This window comes from Chionomys nivalis, chromosome 7 (assembly GCF_950005125.1).
Source record: "Chionomys nivalis chromosome 7, mChiNiv1.1, whole genome shotgun sequence".
Lineage (NCBI taxonomy): Eukaryota > Metazoa > Chordata > Mammalia > Rodentia > Cricetidae > Chionomys > Chionomys nivalis.
Window position 1 is genome coordinate 24733859 of NC_080092.1, and position 18459 is coordinate 24752317.

The 18459-nt window shown below is 35.7% G+C and overlaps 1 protein-coding gene across 2 annotated transcripts in view; it reads right to left on the minus strand.

Annotated features, from left to right (window-relative positions):
* Positions 1–207: 207 nt before the first annotated feature.
* The window catches only part of Gabrg2 (gamma-aminobutyric acid type A receptor subunit gamma2), an 84654-nt gene continuing 66402 nt past the window's right edge, over positions 208–18459 (minus strand). The window contains exons 7-10 of one of the 2 annotated variants that reach the window (XM_057775280.1): positions 11697–11849; positions 6282–6487; positions 4130–4153; positions 208–2611 (exon numbers count right to left, since the gene is read on the minus strand). In XM_057775280.1, the coding sequence (XP_057631263.1) occupies positions 2336–2611; positions 4130–4153; positions 6282–6487; positions 11697–11849 (659 nt within the window). In that variant the 3' untranslated portion in view covers positions 208–2335. The remainder of the gene's footprint in view (positions 2612–4129; positions 4154–6281; positions 6488–11696; positions 11850–18459) is intronic. The other variant, XM_057775282.1, reaches the window with a different exon arrangement.

Here is an 18459-nt window from a genome sequence, read left to right on the forward strand (position 1 = left end):
GTACTTCATTAACACTTCTGTCTTCCTTCTTCACTCTTCCCAAAATGCTTGCTTCATTTTTTTTTTCCAGTGAAGAAAATCACTTTCTGCATGTTGGCAACAAAGTTAACAAATAAAGTTCATTGAAATTGTATTTACAGATATGAAATTGGAAAGAGAAGATAACTCTTGAGAGAAACAGAAAACCGTTCAACCAGACAACTGAGATGCCCCCATGGATTAGAATGCAGCATTTTTATTGGAAAAGTTCATATGTTAGGCAATTCTCTGTGAAAAGATTTGCAAATACATAGACATGGAGCAGCTGATGATTAAGAATTGGATGATATATAATTTATATCCATAGCTGATATTATACTCATGTTGGAAAGCTAGCTTTAATTTTTTCCTCAGTGTCCCTACTACAGAACACATTTCAAGTTGACATTAATATCATGTTTCTCACAATTGGAATTTGCCAACAACTCTCCCCAAGAGCCAACATCGACTATTTTGACAATTTAATACAAGAAAATAACCATTTATTTACATCTGTTTGAGGTTAAATACTAAAGCACTGGTATATTAAAGGTTTGCAAAACCAGCAGCTGAATGGTTTCAAGATTCATCCAGATAAATTACAATGACTTCATGTGGTTTTATATTAACAAAGACAGTTTCTTTATTTGTATTTTCATCATCTATAAAGTTATACTAACTATGATTTAACTTTGATTTAAATTAGTGTTTTCCTTGAAGAAGAACTGACCATATGGTACTATTTTTAAAAAAATAAGGATTCAGAATGATGACTTTAAAGTCTAACTCATGTCTGAAGTCAGGCAATCTCTTAATTGTTATGGAGTAAAATGAGCCTATAGTCAGAGGCTCAATGTTATCCATGTAAGTCACTAAGTGTAGTTTCAGTTTTATTTTAACCTTCAGTACATTTTCTTCTCAAGCACAGAACACTACATACTGTATACCAGTCAGGTATGAATTTTGTTCATACTTTCATAGGTTCACAAGCAGAAGTTTTTTAGCAGACTAAATTGATTCTTTAAAACAAACTGGATAAATAATGAAGAAACTCTATGCTCAACTAATCAATTGCATACATATGTGTAAAAGCAGATATTATTTTAAAACGAATACAGACTTTTCTTAACACAAATTTTTGAACATGAATATATGAGCTGCAGTTCTTTAGATTCTCTGCCTACTTCTACAGATAACATGTCACTGGCCAAAAGCAATATGAGAAGATGAATCACTTGTTCTGGGTCAGAAAAAAAGATAGTCAGCAGACTATAAGAGGATGTGTTGCTTTCAAGCATGTTTAATTAGCACTGACTATGGGCCAGGCACAGCGTAAGATGTTGAGAACCCAAAGAAAAAATGACAAGGACTCTGCCCACAAGGCATTAACCATCACTAGAAGCAGATATTGGGATGAAGAGAGTTCTGTTAAGAACTCACATCCTCAAAGAAAGATAAAACAGCAGCAAGCACATACATTGATTTTATAGGCTAGTGATGAAGTTGGGCATATTTAGAGCTGTCAAATGTCAATCAACCTAAATTTATTCAATTTTTTAATGTTATACAAGACTAACATAATTTTAAAACCTGAATTTTCATGCATGAGGGAGAAGAGAGTGAATCCCCTCCAATTTCAAGCCTAAGTCCCTGTAATTATGTTAATATATTCTCTTATAGCCCAAAGACACAAAATAAAAGACAATACTATATGATGATCATTTAGGTCATTTATTTTGGCTCTAAAGAGGTGCATGCATTAAACTTGAAGCATTCTACATTACTGAAATATTTACATCACTGTACATACAATATGCAGGAAGTTTTCTTCCTACCTTGAAATAAAGGTTTAATAGAATTCTAATCTATACTTTTCTATTGTGATTCTTCACCAATGAGGGAGGTATTCTAATTTGCTCAAATTTACCACAACTTGACCCCAAGTGAACACAACACGCAGCTTTGACCCTTTTGTACTATACCATGTTGGAATCAAAGACTGATACCACCACTTTAAACACTCAAGGCTTTCATTGTCCCTATTGCTGTTGCTCAAAGATAGCATGCTTGGTGTAACAGTCTTTGTTCTAAGCTTACTTTGCCTTGCAGGTTTGAAAGACAGTGCACACCAAAGTTCAAATTACAATAACCAAAGGAGAGTTGGCACGGATAGTACAACAGTATACGTATTACTACTTTGAGACAGAAAAACAAATTAAATGACCACATAAGGGATTGTTTCATTGGATTTAGAAAGGACATTTTCTTTCCATGAGATTCAGTGAATAAGACCCCTATCCATTAAACCCATACCTTTTCACAGATAAAGATAAGACACCCAGTAAACCAGATTGAACAAACAGAAGGCAGTGGGAAAAAAGATTCGAGCATAGGAGTCCATTTTGGCAATGCGAATATGTATCCTCCCATGTCTCCAGGCTCCTGTTCGGCAGTCTTCAAAACAGCAGAAGAAACTGGCACAGTCCTTGCCATCCAGACACTCATAGCCATATTCTTCGTCCCTCTCTTGAAGGTGTGTGGCATTGTTCATTTGGATGGTTGCTGATCTGGGACGGATATCAATGGTAGGAGCCTGAGACAAGGTAGGTAAAGGAGAGAGACCCAAGTCAGAAACACTGAATGTAGGCTACACAGTTTTTCCACCATGTCACCAATGAGATGATGAATCTGAAAATGAGTACTCAAGGAATTGCTTATGGCATCGTGAACTACGATGGCAAAATTGAACTTAGAAAGATAGCACGGTTGCAGGTTTCAGACTTTGAGCTTAAGCAGTGCAGCTGGAAATAATACCATCAAGCTAATAGCTACAGCAAGAATATTGAACACCATAAGAACTCAAAGTATAAATATTTAAATCAAACTACATGGAATCTCATTCCACTAATTATTAGACGTGAAGCTGGTTACATGAAGCTGGTTAATGGTACTGCAAGTGAGTAAAATAGAGAAATAAAAGTGCATTGGTTTTCAAATCAAATTGTATGTCATGCTAATTTATAAGCAAGTAGGAACCCATCACACTACCAATAATAATGCTAATATGCATGGAGAAATAAAAAGGATCATTGACTTGGTACCACAAAGAATTTATGTATTAAGATAATGTAGTTTGTCTAGCACTCACCATCTTCAAGTTTAAAACTGTTATCATTGATTACATACATTGAATGAGATTGAGAATTCAAAAAGAATGTCATTACTTGTCAAGTTTTTATTAGCAAGATAAACTGCAGTTATTGACAATAATCTAATATTCAGTGTTTGACCAATAATAAAATTAAACCAAGACTTGAGGCTTACTTTTAGCTTTTAGAGTGTATAAATATAAACAACAGTTTCTAAATTAGTTATTAGAAAGAATAAAAATCTCGTTTCAATATTTCACAGAGCCAATAGACCTGGTGATCACACTGGCAGAAAAGGAAGGAGATTTTAATTTAAAGTCTTGTAAACACAGTTTTATTAATATAAAATTCTCAAGTACATAGAAAGTAAGCTCATAAAACATGCTTTGTTTTTTGTTTGTTTGTTTGCATTTTTTTTGGTTTTATGAAACAGGGTTTCTTTGTGTAATAGTTCTAGCTGTTCTGAAACTAGCTCTTGTGGACCAAGCTGGCCTTAAACTCACAAAGATCTTTCTGTATCTGCCTTCCAAGTGCTAAGATTAAAAGTATGTGCCATCACTGCCCAGCATAAAACATGTTTTAAAACATCGTTTTAATTACAGTCAAATTTTAGCTTTAAGAGTATATATACTTCACATATATGTGTATATATATAAATTATAGACAGTGAAATATATTTCATTTGCACAGTCTATTTGGGCTTAAGGATTATTGAAGCCCTGTTACCTGTGATTGCTAGTGGCCTTGTGGTTTTGAGCTGAGTGTAGAATCAAAACCTACACAAATAGTGCCTAGGCGCTGAATCAATTCAAGAGATTTATAGAATGTTCTCCACCTGAGTGTGTCATCATCTAGTAGACTACTTAAATGTTTACTCATAAAAAAAATAAAGCACCATGAAAAGCATTAATAGTTAATTTAGCAGTGGCATGCAGTGAAATTTCCATTCCAAAACATTATACCTTGAAGGAAAACATCCGAAGAAGCTTTGGATTTGTAGACAGAAAAGAGAATGCATTTTTTAATAGGAAGAAGGAAAAGGAATAAAAAGAGAAAGAGAAACAAAATAAGACAAATTAAAAATACATTTTGAAAACGCAGTAAGTAAAACAAACTGAAAGCCTAGACACAGAAGGTGGGCTCTGAGGTTGGCACAATTAGCATGTCTAAAGTTAGAAAATGACATTTCATGATTGGTGATCAAATCCTTAGCAAATTAACCCACAAGTACATGACTGTGAAAGTCAATGCTGTTCAGTTGCAAGGAAAACTTTGCCTGTAGAAAAATAGTATGAACTGTGTGATTGCCATTAAAAAGGACCTCATATGTGAGTCCTGACAAGGAGGAGAGAAGGGCACAATAAACAAGGAAATACATTTTCAGCTTCTTAGACCTTCACCATCTAGACAGCTACCTAGTTCTGATAAGTAAACAAATTGGCTTAAAAGGAAAAAGTGCATAAGATTCTCAAGGAATTACATTTCCTTGTATGTTCTGGTCTCTCTTCTTGTCTGTCTGATATTTTTCTTCTTCTATTTCCATAGACCTGAGTTAAGGAATCCAACTATTTTTGTCTCTGTAGCAATTTCTACACTGAAGTGATGAGGAAAGCCAGAGGACTTTTGTAAAGGACTTCAGGCTTCACCTGAAAGCCTGCCTCCCATCCTCATCATAGATGAGTATCAGTACAGCTGTCTTATTTGAGGGAGAATGAATTAGGACATGAAGGAGATGGATTAAGTAGAGAAACAAAATTTAGAGAAAGAAAATTCAAACAATAATAGGAAATAAATGGAAAGGTAGAGACGTAAGAACAGACAGGGAAAGGGAGGACCACACACAGTACAATAAATATTTGGGACATTGAAAGAAAGCAAATTTCCTGATTTCCTTAACCAGTAAGAATAGTGATGTTATGTTATTTACCTTCCACAAAGTCTTACTTTCAAACAAACATGTGTCATTTATAAAATGTCTTCAGTATTTCTGGAGGTGTATCAGGGGTATGAGTCAGATCCAACTAGAGTTCTCTAGTCATTCCACAAGTCATGGCAAGATTGGTAGCCACTGTGATGCTGCTCATGCCTCTCAGAGCAGAAAATCAGGGCAGGGTCTCAATCCAGGAGGGTAGGGTCATTACTTTTGTCATCCTCTCAAACGGAAATAAATTTTCATTTTCCATGGGGCTTCTGTGACCCAGACACTAGACCCAAGTGGGTAAATAGGTATCTATACCCATTCCTCAACATTCCCCATAAAAGATAAGAGCTTTGCTTATTTATATGTATGTGTCATTCTCTTCTTTTATGGTTTAGAAAAGCATATGTGATCTTACCTGTTTCCAAATCAAGCAGTCACCAAAAATAAAAAGTGAGGTTGTCAAGTGTACAAACAGTATCAACCGCTATCCTATCCACCAAGATAAAGAACCCTTATTTTACCTTTTTATAATTTTTAAAATATTTTCTTGATTTGTTGATCGTCATAATAATATTTAATTTTGTATCAGCCTTATTTGACCTTGGTTTTGATATAACCATATTATTTGATATGAAAAAGCAAAGACAGAAAGGCTAGTTAACAGAATATTAAACCATTTGTTTTTTTAAAAAGATACATGTAAGTATGCAATGATAAGAAACCTTCTAGTAGAAAAATGCATATATGCATATAAATACACACACCTACACATGTGCATACACACATACACACACACACACACACACTAAGTATTTACAAATTAGTATGACTGGTAAACCAATAGAAGAAACTAATGTTTAGAATGTGTCTTTTAACTAAAAACATAGTAAGATGAAAGTCAATGACCCATAGAATAATAACTCACACAGGAATGTATTCCTAAACATTGCTTTAATCTCCCATATGGAAGACAATGGACAATTATATTTGCATAAAGAGTCTGCCTTAGAGTATCTTGTAACTCTGACCTAACTAATGATCATAAATAAGCCTTTATACTGTGGTCAAAACCTCACTTATTCTCTCTTGTTTCAAAGTGCTGAGCATGCAGGTAAGCTCACCAGTCCAAACCCAAGCCAAACCCAATAACCTTTACTAAGAGTTCAGCTGTTCTGATGTAAAATGATACATACAGGGTTTTTCTTCTTTTTGTCTTTGTCCTTGCTTGGTTTCCGATTGCTGACAAAATAATGCAGGGTGCCATATTCCACCAAAGCAGAAAACACAAAGATGAAGCAAACAGATACGAAGAGATCCATTGCCGTGACATAGGAGACCTTGGGCAAAGATTTCCGGGCTATGGTGCTGAGAGTAGTCATGGTCAGGACAGTAGTGATACCTATAAGGAAAGGAGATCGCATGATGTCATCAATAAGGGGACAATCTGAGGAGCCATTCTGAAAATATCACTTATATTCAACAGCCCCAGAAAGGGAGGAGTAACTGCAAAACTAGAATTAATTCAGTCTATCCAAAATACTGTCTATCTTTTAGGTATAAATTATCCTGGATAGCACTGAGTACATAATGAAAAATATAATAGATGCGGTTCTTGGTGCTTTGTATTTTAGTGAGAAGAAGCAGTATGAATGAAGTTAGGAAAGAAAATCCTAATTTGAATTTCTGATAAATGCCATGGAAAAGGCAGGGATGGAGAAAACCTCCTTAGACAGAGTTCACATAGGAGGACTTTAGAGACATCCAAGCTGAAACTGAAGCTTCAAAGGTAAAGTGAAATCAGCTTTTTGGCTATTAATAAATTGAGGGTAGACTCTGAGGAAAGCCAATCATGTCTATTTATGAAAATTTTGGATGCCTGCCATCTGTAGAGAAACATGGATATCAAGGGGATGTTGGTGGAATAGAAGTTGCATTAATCATGCATTATACATGTAGTATAGGGCATTGTTTTTTTTTTCAAAAGGGGGAAACCATTAAAAATTACTCAAAAGAAGAGATGGATTCATGTGTAAGTGACACTATCTAACTAAGATTTCCACACAAAAAAAATAACTACCTCAAATAAGTTATCATACCACCCAGAGCACAAGAGGAATGATATTCTCCCCAGGCTAGTATGATAGAGATGTAATAAAAATGTGGGCTTCCTGACAACAACTACTTTACACTGGACTACCTTTTTAATTTCCATATGTATTTGTAAATTCAGGAAAATATATGAAATGAAACCCCAGGAAGCTGAGAACTTTTGAATCACCCTGAGTTGGAAGTTATGCAGTTCTGGGAGCCTCCATAACCAGTTATTGGAGGGGAAGTCATTCTTATTGGTTTAGATAGTGTTAGGCTTAGAGTTCAGCATGGAAAATAGTGGTGCATCTTAGATATCTTAGATATGTTTGTGAACATTAAATAATGCACTGATGAATGTAGAAGGTACTGTGTTGAAGATTCGGACTGTCATTCAAGGGTTCATGTGCTAACAGTCTTCAGCTTAACACTTGGGGACACGGTGCAACATTTAGTTACAGGCGAGAAAATTAGGACATTGAGCACACATGAAGAGATATTAAGATGCTGGTCCCACTCCCTCTCCCCAGCTCACATCTATCTGCATGCCATAAACAGAATTCTTTCTTTATGAACTTCAACCATGATATCCCATAGTTCAGAACAACAAGGCCAAGTGACCATATCCCGAAACCTTTGAAACTTTGAATCAAAGTAAATCTTTCTTCCATTCACATTTATTTACTTTATATACTTGCTACACTGATGAAAAACTGACTAACACGGGGAACTGATACCAAACAAAGTCCCAAGTACGGCTAGATATTTGTGTTGTTTATTTTGGAGACGATCTACTTCCTAAGCTAAAAGAAACTAATTAGGTTGGGTACACATTAGTTCAAATAGAACTTCCTGATTGTACCTAATTGCATCTCATATTTTTGGAGAGAATGTGAAACACTGGATTGGAAACCGGGTCTTCATTTTCACAATCAGGCCTGAAGCTACACTTGAACTTTGAAAATGTGAAAATGTAGCTATTTTTGGTAGAGACCATGGATGAGTTCATTTTAGAAAATCTGGCATGTGACAATTAAATACAAAACAAATTTAGACACATTACTTAAATACTGATCTCGCAAAAGAGAAAGACAGTACTTAGGACACAAGAATGTTCATCACAGCTATGCAACATATATCTTGAGGAAGTGCTCCATCATATTTCCAGGGTGCTTCCAGGGGTCACAGAAAAAAGAAAAACTCTGACATTAGGAAGAAGGGAAGTTAGGGTTTTACGTGAATTACCAATAAGATAACTTGATGTACTCTTGAATCCCAGTTTTACCTACTGAAATGAAATATTTCTTACCTTGGCGAGAGGAATGAGAAGCACAGCTTTTACTAATTACTTCCATCCTGGCAAGTGATGATCTCAGGGATGCTGTCTCACCTCAAAATGCTTGAGTGAAAAACACCAGCCTCTGTTTTCATCTTGCTGTGTACCCACTCTCACTAGAACACGACTAACTTTCACCAGCTACCAGCTGTGTACCAAAGCACGTTCATGTGTTACAAGAGCCAGAAATATGTCCTCAGAAAGAAACTGATTGTTCTGAGTATTGTTAGTGGCTCTGCCATCATACATGTCAGCTGAATCTGTTCTGTGACAAGAAGTTCAAAATCTGTAGGTGTTCATGGTAGTCTCCTTTAAATTTTGACTACAAATGCCTGAAAAGATCATAGAACTTTACAAATATACAGTAATGTTCTGAAAAAGCCCATATGTGGGATGGGAACAAGGTAAATGAATCACCCCCATGAGGTGGCCATGAGGTGGTGTTGTGGGATATTCCTTTACACTGCGAGAAGATGTGTTACTATGATTGGTTTAATAAAGAAGTTAAATGGTTAATAGTTAGGGAGCAGGTATAGCAGAGACTTCTGGACAGAAGAAAATCAAGTCACCAGCCACACACACACACACACACACACACACACACACACACACACAGAGAGAGAGAGAGAGAGAGAGAGAGAGAGAGAGAGAGAGAGAGAGAGAGAGAGATACAGAAATAGGTAAAAGCTACAAGTCATATGGTAACATGAGGAAGGGAGAGAGAGGGCATGAGGATAGTAGCTAGGTAAAATGAGAAAAGAGTATATTAAAAAATTCTTAATAAAATAAATAGAAAAGGAATTGTTTAAGTTAATTTTTGAGAGCTAGTGGGACAAGTCTAAGCTATAGACCAAGCATTCATTATGAATAATACGTCTTCTTGTCATTTTGTTGTGAACTCGCAGCCCAAAGAAAAATCTAAGGGTGGGAATAAGTTTCCTGCGCTTCCAAAGTATTCTCAGTGATATTAATGTATTGTTGTTTTAGAAGCACTGATCTAGAGCATTGACAACAAAATTAAGATAGATGCATGCACAGCTTGGCTTCTGTACTTTGACAATAAGTAGAACTCAGCAAGTCCTCATACTATGTCTACTTTTCCAGGGTACATGTCTGTTGCCAACCGACTGTGTGACTTTGGGACTATTACTTAACTCTCAGCATATTTGCATGTTTAACTCAGCTCTGAAGTGCGGTAAGCATTGCAACTTCCTCCTGTGATGACTGTGATGGTTCTTTCTTCCTGGTGCAATTACGCACCAGGAACACTGAACATCACTGATCTATACATGATGAAAGCAGAACCTGTTTCCTGTCTTAGCAAGGGCCTTCTGTCAACCCACCTCCATCTCTTTCTTTTCAAATGGTTTCTTGTTAGAGAACACTTGTCACTGAGTGGTTGAAATGAATCAGTCATGTGATCATAGATGATATATTGGTAAAAGGAATCCATCCTTCACAAGGAAAGACTAAAATGTTTTCTTCAAAATAACTTTGGGAAAATGGTACACTGGAATTTTTCAGAGCATTTTTTCATAAACAAATAAATTAACAGAATAGTTACTGATGCAGTAGCACGTTGGAAGCTCTTTGCCAGAGATGAGCAACACATCTACAGTTTCCCCTGGGAGATGGTGACATGCTCACAGGGAACACTCTGTAGTGTTAGGCTTAACGTACTTGGAGTTTGTTTCAGTACGTGGCATTAGACAGGATATTTGAATTGTTGAACAGGATTTGTAACACAAAGTACTGCATATATCAGAAAAATCAAAATAACTTCATTTTGAAACAGATGGGAAACTAAATTGGTTTTGGAAGAGGACAGATATGCAAATGTTCTCTTTCTCCCAGTAATCACGTCTGTCCTCAGTTTGTTTGTTTATTTATTTATTTATTTATTTATTTATTTTGGTTTTTCGAGACAGGGTTTCTCTGTGGTTTTGGAGCCTGTCTTGGAACTAGCTCTTGTAGACCAGGCTGGTATCGAACTCACAGAGATCCGCCTGCCTCTGCCTCCCGAGTGCTGGGATTAAAGGCGTGCGCCACCACCACCCGGCTGCCCTCGGTTTAATAACCTGGTACAGATCATTTTATCAGAAATGATAAGAGTCACTATCATTTTTGAGGCTTTTCTCTGCCTAATGTTCTTTGCATAGAATATGTTACTTTAGCCCAGCAAACTCTTCTAGTTAGGAAACAGGAATGGAACCTGTTTTGCGTGTGATGAAACTATGGATTAGAGATACTGAGGTTTATTGCACAGCTCTATTGTATGTATGGCTGGAAATAAAGATCACGGAACTTCAACACCCATGTTCTGATATTGCTTTCCCCACCACGGGGTTAGCAAGATATGTAGTACCAGGTTGCACATAGCCAATGACTGAGTTTCACATAGAAAGATCATTCATTCTGTGGATGGAGACCGTAATGTTCTTGTGAGTCAGTAGCTTAGCTTTGGTTTGTGGAATTCTTCTTCCATATATACAAAACGATAAAAATCTAACAAGGTATCGCCACATATAAAATTTTGATTAAATTACAAATGATAATAAAACAATAGTGTTCCCTAGATTTGTCGATAAGTGTTTTCCACTTATTAATTATTTAGATACCTCTTCTGGAGTCAATTTTGTTAAATATCATCACAGTAATGAATCGTGTGGCATTAGCCAGGAGTGGTGTGCTAGGAAAAGGATAACAGTTTATTCTAGAAAACAACAGTGCTTGGTTTACTGTACTTCCCTTTTTCAAGATACTAAATTTTCCACCTTGGTAGAGTTCAAACTCCTATATAACATCATAACATCACTAAGCAAATGATTGATAAAGGATAAATGCGGTCAGCACTCATGAATACATATGGAGACAACTAAAGAGCAGAGGTGGATAAAAAATCAAAATTCTCTTTAAATTAAGTTTTTGTTTGAATTTTATATTTAGTTATATGTATTATTTAATTGTACTAAAGAAGTACTGAGCCAATTAAAGAAGATAGAACTATAGAATTAGTAACCCTTAAATACAGTAAATAAAAATATTCATATAGACTTTCATTAAAATAATAAAAAATGGATTTTCATTTAGCTTTTGAATTCTGAGTGAACCCACTTAAAATGAGAAATAAGGAGTGATTTCTGGTCTATCTTGATAGACCAGAGCACCTAGAAGTACATCTCACCTAAAGATGTTCTGGCAGGAACAGCATCCTTATTGATCCAAAAGGACACCCAGGATAGAACCACGATGAGTGTGCAGGGGATGTAGGTCTGGATAGTAAAATACCCCATTCTTCTGCTCAGATCAAAGTACACGGACATGACCACATAGTCTCCTGGAAGAGAAAGATGGAGTTGTGGGAAATCCCATCAAACACCATGAAGTATGGGCAATATGCACATATTCAACCCTCTTGCACACACAATTTCAGAGTTGACTTGAGGGCTAAATTGAGAGCTTTTTTCTAACTACCTAGGCAAAACAGAAAAACGAAATTGTAAAATACAACCCAGCCTGAACTGGAACCTAAACCTTCCGGCAGAAATGATATTATCAGAGAGAAAGAACTAATTTTGATTCTTAAAAGTATTTCGTCTTTGAGATGACTCTGGTTCTTACCTTCCATATGTAGCATCAATGTATAAGGTCTTCTTTGTTGTGAGTGGGGAAATATCCTTTATGCACAAAGCCTTGTTTGATTGCCTTATATTGCACATTCTTATTATTTCTATATATACAGACCACTGGAGAATATCTAGGTGATTGACACTCATTAAGTTATAGTTTGCTCAAAATTATAGTTCCTTTCCCTCAATGAGATATTTCCTCATGATTTCACTGAATCATATCGTCATTTTTTAGCAATTGCTTTCACCCATGATTGCACTTTCATTTTGGTGCTGATGCTATAAGTGCTGTCATTTGATTTTTACCTGCGTGAATCCCTAAACTGTGACTCTTCCCTCCACTCTCACTCAGTCAGTAACTAGAACACCGCTTGAGTGCAAATGGGCTAATAATGGAGTCACTAATATTGGAGGGATACATTCATAAATTAAAGTCAATACTTTAAAGTCCCAGAAGAATATTATGAAACAACAAGTTTTAAAAATGAGTGTAGACATAATATCACATTTAATCTAAGAAGGAGTAATATTAGGAGTTGAAAAAGAATGGAATGTAGTCAAAAATGTCTCATTGACCATGGAGTACATACTGCTATTTTTTCCTGGTTTCTGTTGTTATTGTACTTTTTTCGACTTTTGTGGTAAATAAGTGCACAAATATGTAATTAATAGTGATAACACAAAACCTAAGGCAAAATACCCCACTGATTTTGAATACCCACTCCAATGGAACAATTCATGGAGGCAAGTGGATTTTGAGTCTATGCAAGGATGTGTTTGAGTGGTTGGCTACCTTCCCCTAGGTGTGTGATGTTTCATTTGTGAGTTTTTTTGCAATAAAGTCATTTTATATTTTAAATGAATTTATTATTTTTTAATATATTGTGGAACTTGTCTACGATCCCAGAATGAGGAAGGACAACTGGTTATTTTAAAGCCTGCCTAACAGCCTGGGCTGCATACTGAGTTTTCAGCCAGCCTGAGTTATATAGTGATACTTTATCACAAACAAAGAAGCAAACAAAACCAAAATCTGAAATAAAACTGAAAAACAAACAGTTAGAAACAAACCCTCTCCCAAGAATTTGTCTAAAAAAATGCAAGGGGTGTGCTAAAAGCGCCAAGGAATCAAAGAACAGTCATGAATAGCTATATATATTATATATATATATATAGATGATCTAAAGTCATTAAATTTGAAACGTGATTATGTATAAATTGCTTGTAAAACCCCTTGGCACCAGCTTGCACCATGCCTATAAAGCAAACTATTGTGGTTTTTCAAATTACAAGTTGTACCATGGTTCATCTCCCATCTAATACACATTTATGCCTTCTATAGGATAGAATTTCAAACACTACATCTTTTGTTAAATGTGGGATTAACATATGGGTCCTATTTTCAAAGATCTGCTTTCGCTTTACTATATGATCTTTTGTTCTCACACGTGTACACACTGTAATGGTATGTGGCAGTAGGATAGTTTGGCTTTGTGCCTGATTTTCTTTACTCATGGCTTTCTCAAGCTGATGTAAAACTAAGAAATGGATGTAGTGAGTTTTTTCAGCAGGGTGTTACAACTCAGTCTCTCCAGCAGTCTCAAGCCTTACCTCACACTCTGATAACACTGCTGAGATGCATACCCTTTCCTCGGTTGCTCTTTAAGAGACCAAAGACACACCCAGCCCCATCTTTATGATGGCAATTCCCATCATTAAAATTTTAGAAAACTCTCAGCACTGCGTGTTGGTGCCTTCACAAACTCTCCCTTGTCTCATTTAACCCTGGCTGAAGAAGAACTTGCCTGGCTTACAGTGGGAAGCTTCACAGATAGCAGAGAGCAATAATCATTTATGAATCATGCAGGAATTTTCAAATGTAGAAAGCTTTTCAATTCTGATAACTCACTTTTACATATTTCCTGATAGCATATTTCTCTGTACTGATTTATCTGAAAACAAAGCTATTTGAAATAATATTTCATAAATTAATTTGTCCTCAGATTTTGTACTGATTTTTAATATAATAGGCACAGGTCTTCTCTTTTTCTTTTGCATTTCTATGATCACAAAAAAATATAAGCTCATTTATTTTACATGGTAAGCTGAAAGTAATAAGAATTTTCTTTATAAAATTTAAAATTTGAAGATACATTTTCTCCCATGAGTTTTCACCACATTAAAACATATTTTAATTAAAGTGTAGAAATCGTAAGATTGTAGATAAATCTGCATAGAACTTTAGTAGCTTTTTTTTTCATATTGTATAAGCTAAGGAGAGCCTATGCTTTTACATCAGTGGTCTAAGGTCTCAAAAGTGAACTTTAATTTTATTCAGCATTAACAATATTGTTATCTTGATTTGATTTTCCATTCCCCTTGAGGTCTAACTTCTTATAGTATGCCTATCTACCAGCTTCTACTATAAGGTGATGGCTTCTGAGCACCATCATCCCTTGCCTGTGAATCTTAAAGCTTTTCCACCAGTGGATTATGGATTCAAACTTCAGACCTAGCTATTTAAAAGCAAAGCAGCGTCCTGTAGACAGCTTGCTGACTGTCTTATCACCAAGACCACATCGCTTTTTATATGCTTAAAAACTCTTATGCTGAGAAGTCGGAAAAATCTAATCCTCTTAAAGTGCTGCATCAGTGACTCCCCAAGTCCACAAATGCTACGCAAGTCAAAGATGGGAACGTCAGATGCTTCAAATCAAACTATCCCTTTGACAAGTCCTACACATGATACCCTAAGTCATAATTTGGTAAATCAATCCCAACCCTGTATATCAGAGCATGAAAAGACACACAGACTATAGTTAAAGGCATGAAAGATATGATTTAAAATAATAAACACAAGTATTGTTCCTTTTTTCTTATTTCATAGGAAACTTCCTGTGACTCAATGTAAGAGAAATGGGGCTCTATTTACGGTTAACCTGTGGTAATTAACAGTCAGATGAAAGCATTAGAATTTTGTAGTTTGTAGATGCTTAGCCTGTTCTTTTATAGATGAAACTATAGTATGTCTACTCTGAAAATCTTAATGATTTCTTGGAGAGAATTTGCCTTTCTAGAAGCTCTGAGATAGTAAGAGAAGTTACTTTCAAGTTGCTGGTAGTGAGGCTTTACTTCATGTAAGCACTGGTTTGAATGGTTTGCATGTGTTTAATGAAAGCATCCTAAATGCTTACACTGATGATAAAAAAAGGAAAAGAACAAAACAAAGAGTTTCAAGTATACATTTTCCTCATCCATTTCTCATGATTTTTAATACGTTTACATATAGTGGAACCTGGCATATTCTATTAGGTTTACAGTACCGGCAAATGGTATCTTCTACCCTTCACATGTGCCTTTCTTGCACACACACACTTTTCATCACAGTTCTACAAAGAACACTCAGTTAGTTATACCAAAAATAAAGACTTGTGTGATCTCACTACTGGTCCTGCGTTAAATGGTTTAGACTGAAGGAAAGCCATTTTCTCTCTAAACGCAGAGAAAGAAGTGATGAAATGCATTTGACCTGCCTTTATCACCTCATTCAACACCAAGACCCAAGGCATCACTCCATGGGAAGAGAGCTGACTAACATGCTTTAGATCAAATTGTTTTGGCAAACTGGCTACTATTCTAATTGTCACCATAGAACTTTCAATCAATAACTGACTGACCGAAGCACATGCAAAGATCCACAGTCAAGAACTGGGGCAAGTCTGGGTCCAATTAAAGAGAGGGAGGAGGGATTATATGAGCCAGGGGGATCAAGATTATGATAGAAAACCCACCGAGACAGTGGACCAGAGCTACTGGGAGCTCATGACCTAGACATGGTCATGAGCCTGCATAGATTGAACTAGGTCCTCTGCATGTTGGTGAAAGTTGTGTAGTTTAGTCTGTTTGTGGGGTCTCCCTGGCAGATAAACTGTTTTTTTTTGAATCTAGTCCCTGTGGTGGGATTCCATGCTCAGCTTTAATGCAGGGCAAGGAGCTTGATCCTGCCTCAGCTTGATATGTCATGTTTTGTTGACTCCCATGGGAGGCCTTTCCCTTTCTGAATGGAGACAGAAGAGGAGGGGATGGATGGGCAGGGATAGAAGCTATGTGGGGGAAGGGAACAGGAGGAGAGGAGGGAGTGGAAAACTGTGGTTGGCATGTAAAATAAATAAAAAATAATAAAATATTGTTTTCTGAAATTAAACCTGTTCTTGACCCTAACACACAAATTCCATACATACTACATATATAAGTTTATGAGTAAATAGACTACCTTAAAACACACAGAAAAAAAATGGACACCTTTGGGTTGTCAGAGGCTGCTCATTCATTCCTGGCCACCTAGACTTGAAATAACCACACAGAAACTGTATTAATTAAATCAAAGTTAGCCCATTGACTCTAGCTTCTTATTGGCTAGCCCTTACAACTTAAATGAATCCATTTTCATTATTTTATATTTTACCATGAGGCTCATGGTTTACCCACAAGACTCCCGCTCATCTGTCTCCTGAGACAGTTACAATGCATCTCACTGACTTCTTCTTTCTCCCAGCATTCAGTTTAGGTTTCCTGCCTAGATCTACTCTGCCCTAGCACAGGCCAAAGCAGCTTCTTTATTCATTAACCAATAAAAGCAACACATATACAGAAGGACTTCCCACATTATCTTTGTAATCTCATGTAGAAAAGACTTAGGATGCATCATGAAATATAGAGGATATAAAGAAACAGAAGCAAGTATATTGTTTCAAACATAAAACTTCTAATTATAATAAATTCTATACTTCTTGTGAAATGCAAAATGCCACCTTTGAATAGACCATTTTCTATAAGAATAAATTATCAAGAGTAATATCTTTAATATATACAGAATCCCCAATAGTCATTGAGAAAAGAAACTTTTCTTAGCTTTGTATTTTCTCAAATATATAATTTAATTTTAAGCTGTGTATTTATTTTTGACAATTATTTTTATGTTATCCAAACCCTAGCAAAATAAAATTAAAATTTTTATTTTATGCCTTTGTGATTTCTCTACCTTTCCATCATCTCCCTTCTAGATAACAAAAGAGTCTCTTCTTACACTTTTACTTGTTTTGATCTCCAGATCATGTACAATCTCTCTCTGTTCCTGTCTCTGTGTCTTTCTCATTTACACACACACACATTCCATAGCAGTTCTAGATCCGTACTCTCTAGAATGGTAGCCAACTATATAATAATTAATTATATAATTATTAAATAATTATATGTAAAAATTAATTTTATAATAATGAAAATTGAGTTAAATGAAAAGAAGTGTGTCGGTTATCTAAAGCACAGATCTAAAGCTCAACCCTACAAATGGCTAGTACCTAGGGAATGCTCTGCATGGTGAAGTTTCAAGAACAGTTTTTTAACTGTAGCAATTTCCAGTCTATACTGACCCAGCATAGCCTTGTCTCACAAACTTTATACTCTCCCATTTTATGACCAGCTAGCTAGATGTATGTTATATTTGCCCAAGGGGATTCTTTTCTATCCATTGTTACTGTCATAGATTGTCAGAACACATTGAAAATCTTTACTTTAGATTCTAAGTATGTTATGATATCAGTGGGTGGTTATTGATAATGTCCAAGCTATGTGTATATGTGTAACACGATCAGAGTGGAAAGAACTCTTCTAGAACTTAAGGACAATATATGAGTTAAACAAATGCAACATAAAAAATGCAACACATCTTTGTTTCATGAAACAAATTTTTCATAGCACAAACAAATGTAACATATTTTAAACTAATATTCCACAACTTGTATCATGATTAAAATTTATCTCTGAAGTCAGTGGGAGATGTAACTGTACCTATTTTGTCCTATAGTTTATTCTTCTACAAAATTAATGAGTATTATATAGAAAGAAGACAATAGTGTTTGTTAATGAATAAATGCTTTAGTTTAGCAAATATTTACAGCCACGTAGAGTTTTTAAAGCCCTAAAACTTAATTTAAAAATAAATGTACAGTAAATGAATTTTCTGTATAAGTTGCTAGATTTAGCCACCTATGATGTAGACACTAGGTCACAGTGAGCTTAAGTAATGTTATCTGCTTGCCAAGACTGTACTATTCAGTTTGGTGGCTGGATCTATTTAGTAGAGATCACAACCAGACTTGGATGCTAAAACTAACAGTATCCCTGGTAAATCTGACAGGTGTGTTTTAGATTTTTGTTTGTTTGTTTTGTTTTGGGGGTGTGTGTGTGTGCATGTGTGTGTGTGTGTTTGATACACTGATCTTACTTGTCTTCTCCTTGACTTCTCATGTTGAAGCAAAA